The sequence below is a fragment of the Artemia franciscana genome, chromosome 10, assembly GCF_032884065.1.
Source record: "Artemia franciscana chromosome 10, ASM3288406v1, whole genome shotgun sequence".
NCBI lineage: Eukaryota > Metazoa > Arthropoda > Branchiopoda > Anostraca > Artemiidae > Artemia > Artemia franciscana.
In genome coordinates this window covers 2,677,973-2,694,756 of record NC_088872.1, presented here as the reverse complement: position 1 = coordinate 2,694,756, position 16,784 = coordinate 2,677,973, and the positions used below count along the sequence as shown (strand labels likewise).

General features: G+C 33.7%; 1 protein-coding gene across 10 annotated transcripts in view; it reads left to right on the top strand.

Annotated features, from left to right (window-relative positions):
• The window catches only part of LOC136031654 (centrosomal protein of 290 kDa-like), a 182,882-nt gene extending 166,628 nt beyond the window's left edge, over positions 1 to 16,254 (top strand). For 6 of the 10 annotated variants that reach the window (XM_065711315.1, XM_065711317.1, XM_065711318.1 and 3 more), the window contains one exon: positions 12,036 to 16,254. In XM_065711315.1, coding sequence (XP_065567387.1) covers positions 12,036 to 12,299 — 264 coding nt within the window. In that variant the 3' untranslated portion in view covers positions 12,300 to 16,254. Of the gene's footprint in view, positions 1 to 12,027 lie in introns of all 10 variants that reach the window. The other 4 variants (XR_010618552.1, XM_065711321.1, XM_065711322.1 and 1 more) reach the window with 4 other exon arrangements.
• Positions 16,255 to 16,784: the final 530 nt, after the last annotated feature.

Below are 16,784 nucleotides of genomic sequence, written 5' to 3'. Positions count from 1 at the left end.
CTTACTTTAGAGTACCAGACTAAATGAGAACAGTTAGACAGCTCAATCGGCTCGAAAATTTCGAAAGCACTTACTATTCTTTTCAGGTCGCGTCCTGTCTTATTCTCTGGATGTCCATTATATCGGACATTCAGTCCTAATTAAGTAAATAAATAAAATCTAGTTCTACTTCTGCGAGTATTTAAGTACAACATATTATTAGCTAGAATATTTGATAGCTAGGAAAAGTATCTTAAAATAAAATACGTCCATTATAAAATTGTCTGAAACATAGGTAAAACAAACAAGTCAAATTAATAGTGGAACAGACACCCAGAAGAAGTAAAGCGGTGACTTTAAAATTAAGGTACACGAGAAAAAATTGAAATATTTTGTTATATAATTAGTAACTGAGTTAAAATACCTGTTAATGAGCTGGGGTTTTAGAGCTTTTCATTAATGCTTTTTTTTCTAATTCGTTTACTTGGCCTGATGTTATGAATAAATTTCAGTATAGCTTTGTAGGGAAGGGAGGGGAACGTAAGGGGAATTAGGGGTCAATATATTAGTGTTAAAGTTTTTTGCAAGTTTATTGGGGAACTATTAATCATTTTGTATTGATTAAGGTGATTTGAAGTTGTCTTGACTAAACTTGTCAGGAAAAAAAGACCTTTGACTATATCATAAGTGCCAGACAGAATCAAGTAATGGAAAGAAATGTTATGCAACATTCTTATTTTGATCGTTAGAACGAGTCGGAAGCTCGTCATTTTAACTCTTTTTTGTCTACAACTCTGTTATTTTTCACCAAATAAACTTCACCCCTTACCTCCCTTTTCCATCACCCGTTAGCTTCCTCTTAAGTTCCATCCACAATGAAATTTTACGCTGATTTGAGCCAGTCGGAAGATCCCATGAAAAACTGATTGGCCCTAATTTGCGCTAGCAAAATTTTGGTCTTTGCAAAAGCTCATTGTGAATGGGCACCCGCCAAATTTATCATGTTTCGCAAAGGTGGGTCTGGAGCAAAACCTTGGGGGGCAATGTGACAAGGGGGCGGAAAAGCAAAATAATTGGGGGGGGGGGTACAATGTTACAATAATTGACCAACTTGACAAATTTATTTTGAAAAAGAGTAAAATCAGAAAAAAAAACAAGGAATGAGGGTGGCGGAAAAATTTTTGGTGGGGTTGGGGTCCCCTGGCTTACCTGGACCCGCCAGTGATTATACGTTAGCCAAAAAGATTAAGTTAAGTCTTTAAAATGGAACTACATATTTAAAAAGACTGAGGCTTTTATCTTGACATATTTAACATTTTTCATGTTCTCCTTTCATCATTTGACACACTCTTCATATAGCTGGATGGTGAGAGCATATATTTAGGTATTAGTCATGCAATAATTTATTGCTGGATTCTTACTTACAATTTGTCATACATTTTGTTTCTGTGATCTACCTAAAGATTATTCCCACCGATTATTAGTGACATTTAGTTAAGGATTTGAAACGTTTTTAGAGAAAAATGATGATGGGTTTTGTGTGCAAAAAAAAAAAAATATGAAAACAGTTTATTGAAGAAATGGACCAGTCGGGGTAGCAGCTTGCTGGCTCTAATACCCTAGAAATTCAGCAATTTGGATTTCAATTCTGATAATTTATCAATTGGATTCTGCGGGAGGGGGGACGAAGTTTTTCCTGCATTTTCCCTTGGTCAGATCAGTTTTTCCTTGGGTAGTTTTAGATGATTTATCTTTGGTTTTCCTTGGATAGGTTTAGATGATTTTTCCTTGGTTTTCCTTGGATAGGTTTAGATAATTTTTCCTTTGTTTATCGTTGGAAAGGTTTAGATAATTTTTTCTTGGTTTTCCTTTGAAAGGTATAGATCATTTTTCCCTGGTTTTCCTTGGTTTTCTTGGATAGGTTTAGACCATTTTTTCTTGCTTTTCCTTGGATAGGTTAAGATCATTTTTTCTTGCTTTTCCTTGGGAATGTTTAGATCATTTTTTCTTGGTTTTCCTTGGATATGTTTATTAGACAATTTTTCCTTGGTTTTCCTTGGATGGGTTTAGATAGTTTTTCCTTGGTTTCCCTTGGATAGATTTTGATAGTTTTTCCTTGGTTTTCTTGGATAAGTTTCGATAATTTTTTCTTGGTTTTCCTTGGATAGGTTTAAATAATTTTTCCTTGGTTCTCCTTAGATTGTCTTTTAGTTTTTACTTTTAGGTTTTAGATTGCTATTTTTCTACGATTTTTTGTTGGTTGTTTACCAAGCCGTTTAGAGAGTTTGCTAGGGAGAAGGGGCAAAATCACTTATGTTTAGAAACCATAATAAATTTTTTTTGTGTATCACAAATAAAAAAAAATATTACTTTAACATACTATGTTATATACCATACAACACATTACATGGTTATCCAGAAATGACCATGGATAACTTTTGTGTTTTGATTAATAAGAACTTAGACGTCAATTCGTACCTTCCTTCCACTAAATTTCTCTTCCTTTGAACCGTTCTTTTTACCTCCTCCAATTCCATTTGGGAAAATCTGCTTTTCGTTTAGACCGATCTGGTTTTCCTTAAAGCTAGTTTTCGCTTAAAGCTCGTTTAGCCCGAGCTGGTTTTCCTTCCACTAAATCTCTCTTCCTTTGAACCGTTCTTTTTACATCCTCCAATTCCATTTTGGGAAAATCTACTTTTCGTTTAGCCAGAGCTGTTTTTCCTTAAAGCAGTATTTCTAAATATTATTTTACTAATAAATCTTTTTTATATTATCAATTTATGTGGCTTATTCTCCTTAGTAGCTTGCGTAGATGTTTTAAACTTTACTGTGCATAGCGATCAAAAATTACTGCAAAATTTCACTTCAGGAATGACGTTAAATTTTGCAACATTTTTGACACTCCATTTCTTAAATTTCTGTTCCATCTTTAATTCGTGGTCTAATTGCTGATCCATTTTTACATAATTAACTGATCCTAAATTTTTTGACAGTTAAAAATGTCTCCTTAAAGCCATACCAGCAATTCTCAATAATATATTTTTTTTCGTTGGATATATTGACCTTGAGTGGAAACCATCAACTCTATTTTTTCCTTCTTTAAAGGAGTAAAAATTTTCTAGGGGATGGGAAGTAAAATTTTTTAGAGTGGTAAATACAAAAGGTATTGTGCTTGGGAGTAGACGATCTTCTTAAAGTTAGTTCTTTCTTGAGAATCATTTAATTATTTGATAAATATTTAATTGATTATTCTTACACACAGGTCAAAATTTTAATGATTTGTCTGTAATTTTTTTCATTTTTTCACATAATTCGTCTGTTTTTGTTGTGCTTCGGATTTTAGACGCACAAAAATATATTTATACCTAATGGTTTCTGTTATTATTTGCGAATGTAAAGATTTGGGTCCTTAGATAAAATTAATTTGGAAAAAAATTGAACTGTAAGTAAGGTGCAACCCAGCTCAATAGTAACCGAGACTCTAATAAACGGAATTTTAATACCAATAGATACACCAAAAGAATTGGATTTTGTGCTAATTTCAGATATACAAGTTCCATCAAGTTTAGTCTCACCCATCAAAAGTTACGAGCCAGAGACAATTTGTCTTATTTTCGAAAAAAGGGTGAAACACCCCCCCAAAAGTCATAGAATCTTAATGAAAATCACACCATCAGATTCAGCGGATCAGAGTACCCTGATATAGAGGTTTCAATATCTACGCTCATATCTGGAAAAATGTGGAATTTTGTATTTTTGCCAGAAAAAAGATCACGGATGCGTGTTTTTTTTTTTTTTTTTTTTTTTTCAGGGATGATTTTATTGACTCAGTGGTCCTAGAATATCGTGTGAGGTCTCAATCAAACGAAAATTAAAAGTTCTAGGGCTCTTTTACGTGACCAAGAAGTTTGGAGAGCCACTAGGCCCCCTCCTACGCTCACTTTTTTCCCAAAGTCACCCGATCAAATTTTTTAGAAAGCCAATTTTTTTCAGCATAGTCGAAAAATCTAGTAACTTTGTCTTTGAGGATGACCTGATCCCCCGCAGTCCCGGGGGAACGGCTTAAGGTTATGAACTTGCCCATTGATTACATATAGTATTGGTTATTGGGAAGTATACAGACCTTTTCAGGGGGAATCTTTCTGGTGTGTGTGTGTGTGGGGGGGGTTTAGGGGAGAGGATTACGTGGGAGAATCTTTCCATGGAGCAATTTTTCATGGGGGAAGGGAATTTTCCATGAAGGGGGTGCTGGATTTCCCAGCATTATTTTAAAATGATCAGAAATTAAATAAAAAAACAATTTTTTTTATAGTCAATTTATTACGTATATGAGGAACTTCGCCCAAAATTGTTCAAAAGAAGCCAGGGATTTGAACTTTAATTTAGCGGCTTGGCCAGGGCTAATCTAAGGTCCACCCCAACGGCAAGTTCGTTGTATAGAACTAGTAATTTAGTTTTGAGTCTGCATTGAGACTTCAATTAGAGAGTCTGTCTTCCGAGTATATAGATTTTGTTTTTAAGGGACTTTTGGCAAAATACGTGTGATCTATTTTCTACACCCGTGTTGATTATTTTTACAGGAACTCAGGCAGGATAGGAAAAGTAGTTCACGAGAAATACCGTCATTAGTATATTGACAGGGGGCCCGTTTACCCTCCAAAGAGATAGCTAGAGATATTAGGGGTGACCCAGGTGGTGGCACCCTTGGCCTAGACTTTGGCCCTTTTGATCCTTTGATCACGTTACCATACCCTGGAACAGAGTATACCGTACTAGGGTATTACCATACTCTATATTTACGGTGCAGTTGTGGTGGCCGCGAGGCTCTCCATTATAACATTTGGCGCCAGCGAGGCTTTCCACTCCAATAACTGGTGCCAAGCGACTTTCCACGCCAATATGTACCATTAGTATGTATTCTTGCCTTCCCACTCCCGAAGATATCATATGGAACTTTACGATGGAGTTATTAAGACGAACTTATAAGAGACACGTAAGGAAAGGTAATAGCTTTTAAATAAGCTATTAAACATTTATCTGTGATCTTGCGGTAACCTGCTAGCCGTTACAGAGAAATAAAAAACAACAAAAAAACGATGAGAACTAAATGATGAGATGCATGCTAAGATGTAGTAAAGAGATTTTCTTAATTTTTCACGCTAAGAACCTCAAAACTTCCAGTTGACGGTTTTAGACCCTGATATACCGATTGAGTATTGTAGAATTTACATTTCCAGGTATTTTTGTCCTCTTCGGACCACAATTCATGCTTTGTGGCACTACGTGGCAGAAACCCCACTTTGCTGTGACACGATCTTTTTTGTTACCTATGAAGGTCTATCATTTGTAAATAATTAATCTATAAGCTTGGTAATCACTGCATCATTCATATCATCATCAGTGGACGATTTATGAATAAAAATAGAGCTCACTCCGGTATTCAGCTCAAGCTGCACTTACATTCGACGTTTTCTGGTAAACTTGAACTGGAAAAAGGAAATCTGGATAGTGTAGACCGTTACACCCGTTCCAGTTTCCTGTTTCCGGATACGGCAAAAAAAGAAGCCAAATAAACGGGCTAGAATGCTGAAAAAAATAGGAAGTGGAGATGGGATGTTCCGTTTTCTGGGAGTTATATCAAGCACAGGGCTTACCAAGAAAGATAAAGAAGCTTTTAAATATTCTATTTTACAGTACTATTCTATTTTAGTACTATTCTATTTTTTATCATTCTATTTTACAGTACTATTTTACAGAAGCAAAAACTGGGGGCTTCTTCGTGAAGGAAAATATCACGAGCTGCTAATGAAAACTTCGGATCGTATTGGGAGAATATACCCCCCCCCCAGAAGTGTAAACAGGTGAGTGGGTGTCTTGGGGCCGAGTTCCCCTGAAATCATCAGTTTTTTTGAATTTCTGGGCAATTTTTATGGATAACATAATTTTTTTATTACTGACTTTCTCACGAATTGAAATCTGGAAGGACAAATTTGCTGACCTACAGAAAATACGACTCAAAGCTCAAATTCGTATGGCCATGGCGGAGGAGAAGAACCTTTGTTCCTTAAAAAGAATCCTTAACAGGAATTAACAGGAGTTCCTTAAGAGGAATTTGGAGATTAAAATCAGGCTGAAGTAATCAGCTCATTAAAATCAGGCATGCTATAATAGAATGAAACACAGAAAATGGACTCTATGAAGCCCAGAAAACTGGGATGGAAAGGCAAAAGACAGGTATCAGTCTGCATTAGCTAAAATAGCTCTTAGCTAATGTAGACTAGCACCTGTGTCCAGGTTTTGAAGAAAACGCCGAATTTAGACGCACTCTCATACCTTAGAGTTGTTTTTCAAGATAAGAAGGAGAATACCTTTTTTGTTTTTGTTTTCTTTTTTACCATGATAGATCGATTAGCTTTATTATAATTTACATTTCCAGCCATTTGCTCCCTTTTGAGGAACAAATTCTGTGTTTTGTGGGACAGAATGGCAGAAAACGCCACTTTTCTGTAACATGATTCCTTTTGTTACTGAAAAAGGGAACTAGGTTTGGCACTTTTATGTCAAATGAGCCCTCTCTCACCATTCTACGACAACTTGTTCGATACGGCTACCTCTGGGGAAAAAAAGATCGCCGCTAATGGAAAATAGTGATTTTCCTTACTGTTGAAGGTGGGGGCTCTGATTCCCTTGTATAAGGTTTACGACCATGTTGTTTTGAATGGTGCACTTTTCATTTCGATACGACACCATATTCGAGGGACATCTAGCCTTTTTTCTGAAATTACCATAAATTATTGAATTACCATATGAAGATTAACTGAAATAATGGTCACCATTCTAATTTTTGTCACTAGACATTGTTCAAAACGTGTTTTCAAACTGTTGATTCAAGTGGGCCATGCTTCACCTTTTCGAACATCATGTTTAAAATCATTACCAACAGGTTTAGAAATTGGTCAACTAGCTACAATGCAAACTGCCTTCTTTATTTTGTCTGCCCCTGAGCTGTTGTCCAATTTTAGCCCTCGCCCGATTAAAACAATGTCCTAGCCGAGTCGGTTGGTGCGCTGGATTTGGGATTCTTTGTCTGAAAGGACGCGGGTTCCAATCCCAGTGTACCCAATTGTTCAGTTTGGGACGGGGGTCAGTGGCGTGACTCTGTAAGCTTAGCCAGAGTCGACCCAGCTCTAAATGGGTACCTGGAGAAATCTGGGGAAGGTAAACAGGAAGGGTGTGTGAAAGCACAGGATGATTTGCCTCCAACCCCCCATTGCCCTTCCTGGCTGAATAGTCAAGAAACGGAGATCAGCACCGCCGGTAGGGACTGTAAAGTCTAATGCCGTATCCTTTACCTTTTTTTTACCAATTTAAAACATCACAAACACACAAGAAGAGTGCTATGTAGTGGTTTTATGGATAAAAATTACTTAGCTATTGTTGAGTCCCCCCTGCCTGGGCTAGTGGTCACTCAAGACTGTTCTCTCTTTCAATACCTGTTTTTGTATTGTTCAGCATTTTCCTCAGGTGCTCAAATCAGCTAAATATTTATTGTAACAGATGCTTTTGCCTGTGAGTCTTTTGACTCGGTTGGGAATCGAAAAAATCAGATTCTTTGGTTATAAAATTAACATCTCAAGGTTTAATGAATTATTTGTGTATTGTTCAACATTTTTATTGTTTTAGCAATGAAAATAATGACACAATTATTTTTGAATTGTTTATTTGTATTTTAAGACTTCTTGAGGACATTTGCAGTTACACATTATGCATGTTTGAAAAACTAGAAAGAATAAAAGCGATTAAAATTGTAAGAATGTTGCCGAAAAGAGGGGCTACAACCCTCTTAGGATTTTCTAATAGCTTCACCCGGGCTTTTATTCGCTTAGATTTTGTACGCATTATTTATCTCAGATTCAATCTGCTAAAAATCCAAGCCATTTTGCATATGTAATTCCCCAGTTAGCGATTAGTATGGCTATGGTCAAGTATGGCTCTTAAACGCGGGCAGTTTAAAAAGCCATGAAAAATCTGTTAAATTTACTATCTACCTTAGTTCTTCTGCCCTAGGAATGACGCATGGACGGATAATAAATAGACATATCTATTAACAAATGAACTAACATCATTTTTATTCAGTCCGAATAAGGGGGTTACTGCTAGATTTGCCTCTCACTCAATCTGTCTTGGCTTTTTCTACAATTAGCCATGGCTTGATGCCCACAACTATTCAACTTTAATTTCCGTTGATTTTGAATTAAAATGGAATAGTTGTGGGCATCAAGCCATGGCTGATTCTAGAAAAAGCCAAGACAGATAGTCCGATTGAGTGAGAGGCAAATCTGGCATTAACCCCCTGTAATTGTCCCAAAAAATTTTTTGGTACTTATTCGTCTGACCACAGCTGATCCATTTTTATTTGATCCATTTTATTTGAAATAAGGCTCGATCCCAGTTTTTAGTGAAAGATTAAAAAAGGTAGCTAGGTCACATTTTACGTGTGATGGATGATATATTGCGAGAGATTGTGTATTTCTTTTTATGGCTCCCATTTGGGGCCAGTTGAAAGGCAGGCTGTCCCTGAATGGGACAGAAGCGGTCAAGGAAATCAGAGCTTCATGAGAAGGTGTAGATGTTTTAGGCAGATTGGGATAAAGAAAGAACGTAAGCAGCGATATTGGCCTCGGGTGGCTTGGTGGTGTAGTGATTTGGTATTAGAAGTAGAACTGCAGATAATTTAGCAGTGTTTAGATCGGATAAAAAAAAAAAAAAAGAGTAGAAAAACAGACTTGCATAATAAAAGTTGGGACGTAGAACTCGCAATCAGATGATTTTCAATACATCTCTGATATGTCCTTGAAATAAAGTATTTATCTCGTTGTTTTTCCCTTTTTTAAATCTTTACTGTTAATTCATTTTTTTTTTCTTTTTCAACCGTGTTGTAGTTCACTGCATGTTATTACTGATTGGTGCAAGATTGTTGTGGTGCTTGGTATTTACATTTATTGCATGACATTTAATGTAAGTGCATGGCAATAAACACCATTTCAAGTTTCGCTTTTAGATGGTGGTTGTTGACCCTTAGGTGTATTAGAAAGTGATTGTCAGGATTTGAAAAAAGTAGTTACCAATAGTAAACAAAAAATGGATTTTTTTTTATAGTTAAACAGGAATGAAAAAAGGAAAATGACATAAAAATGAAGGAAATGCACTTGAATGTGGACTACCTCAGTGTGATTGCCCAATCCCAAGAGGAAAATCGCTAAACCCCAATACTCTTTTCACAGATTATCTGGGTGGGTAAGGTCACGATTTATAAGCGTACATAAAAATAAAAACTTGTTGTACAAAAGGAAAAAGAAAAACCAAAAAAAAATCTAGAATAATTATCATCAGTTCTAACTCAGTTCATAATGAATGTTAATTGCTAGCAAAGCCTTAGGTTTTGAATCTCACTTCAGATCTCACGTATTTCCTTTGTTTATTCCTATTGTTATATTGTTTTTTTCGTCTTTTTTCTCAGATGATTTAACCAAAAACAAAATTTCTATTTACTTTTTTCGTTGATTAAGCCTCCCGGTTGTGGAGTTGAAATGTTCGGAATCTTTCTTATTAATTAATGCGTTGTTAATTTTTTATTCTTTGTCACTGATTTTTTAAATTAAACAATTTTTTCTCGCTTAATCTTTTGTAAATGGAAAAGCAGTATGGCCTAATAAATTATTTACCACGTATAATTTCTACCAATCTTTTCCGCCGCATAAAAAATGGTGTGATTCCAAATTTAATTTAAATTCTAAATCTGTGTTGAAATTTATAAGAAATATTATTAATTTATTAAAAGTATATTACAAATATTTAAATGATACTAATTTGTTAGTATCCAAATACTGTGAAGTATTTCATTACTTCCAAATCTGTGAAGAAAAATGCATAATTAAATTTAAAAAAAACTTTCTTTGTCGATTTTTTGCTCACTTTTATATAGTTTGTCATCTTTTTTTCGAAAGATAACCTTTTTATGTCATTACTCCCGAAATACGTTTAAACTATATATATATATATATATATATATATATATATATATATATATATATATATATATATATATATATATATATATATATATATATATATATATATATATATATATATATATATATATATATATATATATATATATATATATATATATGTATATATATATAAATATAATATCTAAATATATATATATGTATATATATATATATATATATATATATATATATATATATATATATATATATATGATAATATATATATCATATATATATATATATATATATATATATATATATATATATATATATATATATATTGTCTTTTCTCAAACAGATTTTTATTCTCTAATTTTCCTAATTTGGATTTTTTTTTGTTTATTGCTATTTAGTGAAATGGTAACCCCTCTCTCCCTCCAATGCTACTTCGAAGAAAATATCAAAATCTCAGCTTTGTTTTCACTCTTCATGTCTTCATGTTTTTTTTTTTTTTTTTTTTTTTTTTTTTTTTTTTTTTTTTTTTTTTTTTTTTTTTTTTTTTTTTTTTTTTTTTATAATGATAACATAAGACGGTTTACTTTGTATTTAACTCATAAATTTCTTTTCTTTTGTTGAATTTCAGATATTCGAGAGAAGGAAATATTTCATCCTTTAATGCAAATGAATTCGACTCTTATTTTGAAATTTAGTTTTTGTTTCATTTTAATAGGAAGTCAGGCTCGAAGTTCTTGCTTAATGCGTCAGGGGCCTCTGACTTTCACAAATGACGTACACCAGGTTATATGGTCTACATATAGTTGAAGCGCGTCACGTAAAGTACTAAGTGTAACTTTTCGTCATTGGTGGAAGAGTCCCGCGGGTGGAGGAACGAATCATAGTCGGAAATGCGCATAAATAAAAGGGGAGTTGGTAACTCCTCGTAATAAATAATAACCAAAAAATTGTGACGCAATACGCTGTGAGTGAACTATAAGATACCCTGAAGGTGTTAATGTAATTATGCTTTTATCTGTTTATTCAATGAGAAAACTTCTTACCGCAATAATCCAATATATCTCTTTTGACGTCAATTAAGCTAAATCTATTTCCTACTTAAGATGGGCCCGTTTCATTTGAATATGACATATTACACTATCTTAGATTAAGTGCATGAAGTTTAAGAAACTGGAATTATTTTCAGATTTATTTCGAAGTAATTTGAAAAGGGGCAGGTCAAATATTGCTACGCGTATTTATGTTTAGAAATACTGTTTGTAAAATTGTTTATTTTCAATATTACTAAAATATTGTCTTAATTTGTTAAAATATAACTTTCTCTGATTGGGATTAAAGTTGTTCGTTGAAAAAGCGTTAGTTGGCACATGCACAAGAATCTTTGGGGGGGGGGCTTTAAAGAAAATTACTTGAATCGTATAGAAATTCTGGAAAGTCTTGAGGAAGATTGTAAGATTTTGACATTCAAAGGGTGTTCTACGACCCAAGTCCTCTCACCTTGCATACGCGCCTGATCTAATTTATATCCATTACTCAATCAGTCTGTGTATATTTTTTTTTCAAATATACCCCTAAATCTCGCCTTTCCCTAGGAAATCTTGGAAAGATCTTAAAAATAAGACTTTAGGAGTTTCTTGGGACCGAACCCTCCCCCCTCCCATCCCCTTAGGCCTACATATTATATCTAAATAACACACATAAATTCACCAAAAATTTGTATCCACTCAAACTCAGAGTTTGCATTTTCTCAGTCACCAAAATTTATATCTCCTTTCATCTTTCTTTCACTCTCTCTTACTTTCTCCTCTTCTGAACTTAACTATGTATTCAGTTTCTTGGGTTTATTTTCTTTTTCTGTCTTACCAGGTCAGTTATCAGCATTAACTGTTTTACGATTCGGTTATGCTATTTTACAATTGAATTTGCATTTGAGTATGCTTCTATACCACTGTTCAAGATCATTACATTTTTCCATTGTGCTTGCTACTTGTTGAATATCTTACCATATTTATGAATCTAGCTTTCCAGGTAGATGGCGTTGTTGGAAAGAGGATTAGAAATAGAACAACGAGCAGTATTCTAGAGATGACCCTTGATGACTGTACAAATGATGGAATTCTAAAATTTAGAAGAGAACCGCCCCAGTACTGTTACCTTGGCTCTAATAAACTTGCCATATTTCAGAATCGATATATATTCCGGAAGAGTGCATCTCATGGTGATGGTTTGAATAATCGCTGTTTTTCGCCAATTATTATGAATGCTCTCTCGGGCTCACCAAGAATTTATTAGTGCTTGCTATGGAATAATTTAGTTGCTTTATGATGGTAGTTAGAATACGCCAATATATATATATATATATATATATATATATATATATATATATATATTATAGGGGGTCCGGGACCGGGCCACCCACGAAATCTCATGATTTTTTTATTTTCCCGTAATTTTCTGAACTTCTCACAGAATAATATATTTCGAGAATTTGCTCTCCCCCCCCCCTTCCCGAAACAAATTCCGATGTACGTGTTTGTATCTATGTATATATATTTGGATATATATGTATATATGTTACTGCGAATGTTCGAAATCTGGTTAATTTCGACATTCACCGGTGAATGTCCGAAATTCCTTTTCCTCCGCTGGGATTCAATTAGCTTTGTGTCTCGGGTTTTTCAGTCTTATGTAAGCTTTCGTGGTAAAAGTTAGGTTAAGTTAAATTAGGTTATATTCTCAAAAGTGGGTTAAAAACCTAATCCAACCTAACCTGTCACCTTTAAACCTTCCATAAAACTGGGAAAAAAAAATGAATAGCAGCGCAGATCCAAGGACAAAAAAAAAGTTGTTTCGGACATTTACGGTAGTTAATATATATATATATATATATATATATATATATATATATATATATATATATATATATATATATATATATATATATATATATATATATATATATATATATATATATGTATATATATATGTATATATGTATATACATGTATATATATATAACTTACAGTGTAAGAGGCACAATTTTCGCCTCGAATGCTTTTAGCAAATTTTGTCATTGTTATCTCAATAAAACCTCAGAAACAATTTTATTATCCGTGCTAAAAAATTCTGTTTCTGCAAACAAATTCTGCTTCGTAACAAATTCTATTTTTCATACAAATTTCTGGTAATTCGCCTTCTTATTAATGTTTGAGGAAATTCTTATGTACACATAGCAACGGCGTATCCAGGATTTTTGTCCGGGGGGAGGAGGGTACCATAAAACTTTTAAAAATGCATCAAAAATTCTTTTATATATATTTTTGTTACGTTTTTTCGATTCGGACAAAAATTGACGGAAAATCCAAATCGGGTATTTCCCCCCCCCCTAGATACGACCTTGACCTATAGATAAATATCAACACGTTGACAATAAACCATCGACTATGTTTGGCTAACACTTTAAAACTCTTCCTTTAGCCAACAGTGCGTGTATTTTTAGTTTTAATCATGCTTTATGAGGTTTAGCAATGTTCTCGCTTTGCAAAAGTTTTGATTTAAACAAATATTTAGAACTAAATTTAATTAAACCTTAAATGAAATAAAAGTAATAATTTTAGTAGTTTTGGCGTAGTCTTTGTGATCTTTTGGGAAAGATTAATAAATCACATCATTTTAGCATGAATAGCCAACTACTTTTACTGTTTTTAGTCTTTTTTTGTCACTTTAAAACCGTCTAATATATTAGATTAATAAAATTGAATGGCACATATTTTACGAGATAAGTCTTATTTTGAGAAACTTAAAAAGTCACGAATCTCTACTTTGTTTCTGAGATAACGTTATTAAATTTGCTTATATAAATTTATGGGTTTTCTTTAGCTTGACCCAGCTTTATATGTTCGTATCATAACTGTAAATTTACCAGCTTTCAGTCATAGCGTATTTTAAATTTTTGTTCCCTATTCAAACTACAAAAATAAGATTTGTTTACATCGTGTTATTGTGATTCTTGCCGCTGAACGAGTATGCACAAAAATGTTTTCGCTGTATATAAAGACGTTGTATAGATCACTGTTTGTTCCTTTTAATTTTTGTGTGACCCAATTTGATCTAGTTGTTAAATACTCTTCTACTCATATGAAGAGTAGAGTCCTATGTGCTTCTTTGTATTGGTGCCGGATTGTGTTCTATTTTTATGTTTGTTTTATGGATATTCCGCGCTGTGATACTAGGAAAAACTTTTTAATCATAGTTTAAATGTCTTAGTATTTTCTATGTACGTTTTTGATTTTTTTTTTTTTTTTTTTTTTTTTTTTTGCTAGAGTAATGATTAAAGTGATGTAACAGATGATCCAAACAGTTTTTTTTAAATAACTCGAAATTCTGAAGGAAAAGATTATGAGTTCGTATGTTGCCGTTGGTCCGGGAAAACGTATCTGCATTATTTCTAATTGCTCGGGAGAGTGGAAACAGTTCAAGAAACTTAATATAACCATATGAGATTTAAGGGCTAATTAGCTTGGAGCTATGGTGCCCAGGGCTGTATCTAGGGGGATAGTTATCCCGTTTGAACCCCACCCCCCCCCCCCAGATTTCTCGTCTGACTAGCAAAAAAAGGAACAGAAATACATTTAATTAAACTTTTGCTGCTTTTTCAAAGTTTTTTTGTCCTCCCCCAGCAAAAATCCTGAATTTGGCCCTGATGGTGCCTTTGAGGTGATTATTAAACCAAAATAAGCATCTTGTAGCCACCTATACAGAAATACATTGGCGAAAAGTTGTTTTAAAAAAAACCTTCTTACAATTTTTTGGTGTTAATTGGCGGAATCTTGAAGATTTATGCTTTAAAATTCAGTTAATATAGATTGACCCAGTTTACTACTGACCCATTAGTTGACAATATCCACGATTTTTGTTCGGGATGGGGGGGGGGTAAAATCCTTTGTAAAACTCACCAACAAATTTTATTTCCATTTTTTTAGTCGTATAGTTTTTTTTGGGGGGGTGGGTGGGGGACACTAAGCGGGTATTCCTCCCTGAATATGGCTTTGACAATAATTCCTTGTATGTCTAATTTGTTAGGAATACTGTTCAATAATTGACTTCATTTATGTTTAACTAAATATTAGGCCCACAATTCATAAGACTAGTAATTATCGATGTTTAACATAAGGCCGTATTCAGAAGGGAGTTAGGGGCTTGTCCCCCCCCCCCCGAATTTTGGTCGGACTCGCAACAGAAATGCATATAAACACATTTTTCATGGGCGTCTTTAAGTTTTTTACTTTATATGTCCCCCCCCCCAAAAAAAAAAAATCGTGGATGCGGCCTTGGTGCGATGGGAATCATAAGTTTTATTTTGGTCATTTGTTAATTTTGTCATTTCATAGTGACTTGTGTAATATTATTGATCGAAGTATCAATTTAATCTGAACACCATATAAACATTTCCTATCCTTCTTAAGCACCTGAAATGTGCCCAGGGGCTGTATAATTTCAGACAAGTTGGGAGGGGGGCTTATCCTCGTAAAAATAAGCCAAAAGTGAAGCTGGGTAAAAACTTCTATAGACTTTGTTTCCTGTGAGGATGATGAAATTAATACGATCTTTTGAATAAAAATGATCGTTCTGGAAACTAACCTAACTGAATGAGAAGAAATAAATGCAACAAAAAAGTTTCGTTTGTAAATATAGTAGTCTAAATTCTTAGAAAGATACAAAAGACTGAGAACCCAAAAGACAAATTTTATTTTTTGCTGCACATGTGTTTTTTTAACGGAGGGGGAGGGGTCGCTCTTCGAAACAAAAGGAGCAGGGCTATTGTGTTTCTACAAGGAATTATGGTGGAAATTGCAAAACCCTGAGAAGCGGGTAATCAGTATCACCACATTGTGACTTTAAAAATTGATCATAAAATAGTTTAAGGATAACAAGAATATATTATCACGAAAATTTAAGCTAAGGAATATTTCCACTTCATAAAAAGGAATGGTTTTATTTCCAGAATATTTTAATTAATTCAACTGAATTAATTTTGTGTTTAAATGTTACGCTGAATAATCATGCACTATATTCAAATATTGTAATTTTTACTTTGAAGAACTAGGAATCGTAAAATATTGTTGCTTCATTTTGTGTTTTGTTTTTTTGGGAATATTTGAAATTGGGGTTTCAAGAAAAATTGGTGATCTCGTGTGTCGAATTATGTAGCCTTATTTATGCGAAATATAAGTTTATTCGAAGCTAATCTATCGTTTAAGAAACAAATAGGCTATAGTAAAAGTGAAGCGGAAAGTGTAACGAAATACTATGGTCAATGAGACATTTTTGAGTGACAAATCTCAAGAGTATTTTAAAAATGTCATTTGACCACATTGTCATTTTATATTTTGTCATTTGACACAAAAGTTCAATGAAGCATTTTTTAGTGACAAATCTCGAAAGAATTAAAAAACATAGAGCTATGCTTAGACCTGTCAACCAGCACCAATAATGACTGTACGACACCACTGCTTTTAGTAAGAGTGGGAATTCTTCCAGGAAGAGTAGGAAGTTTCCTGAGAGTAGGAAGTTTTTGCAATACCTTAATTAGATTCATTTAAACTTCATTAAAATCAATTTTATTTAAACACTATAAAAAAAAACTAATGTTGAAGTAAGGGCTCGTTCGATTGCAAATTGAAAGTTTTAATGCCCTTTTTAAGAGTCAAAAGTGATCAGAGGACAATCAATTCCCCTCCCATGCCCTTTTTACTCCAAGACATCCGATCAAAATGA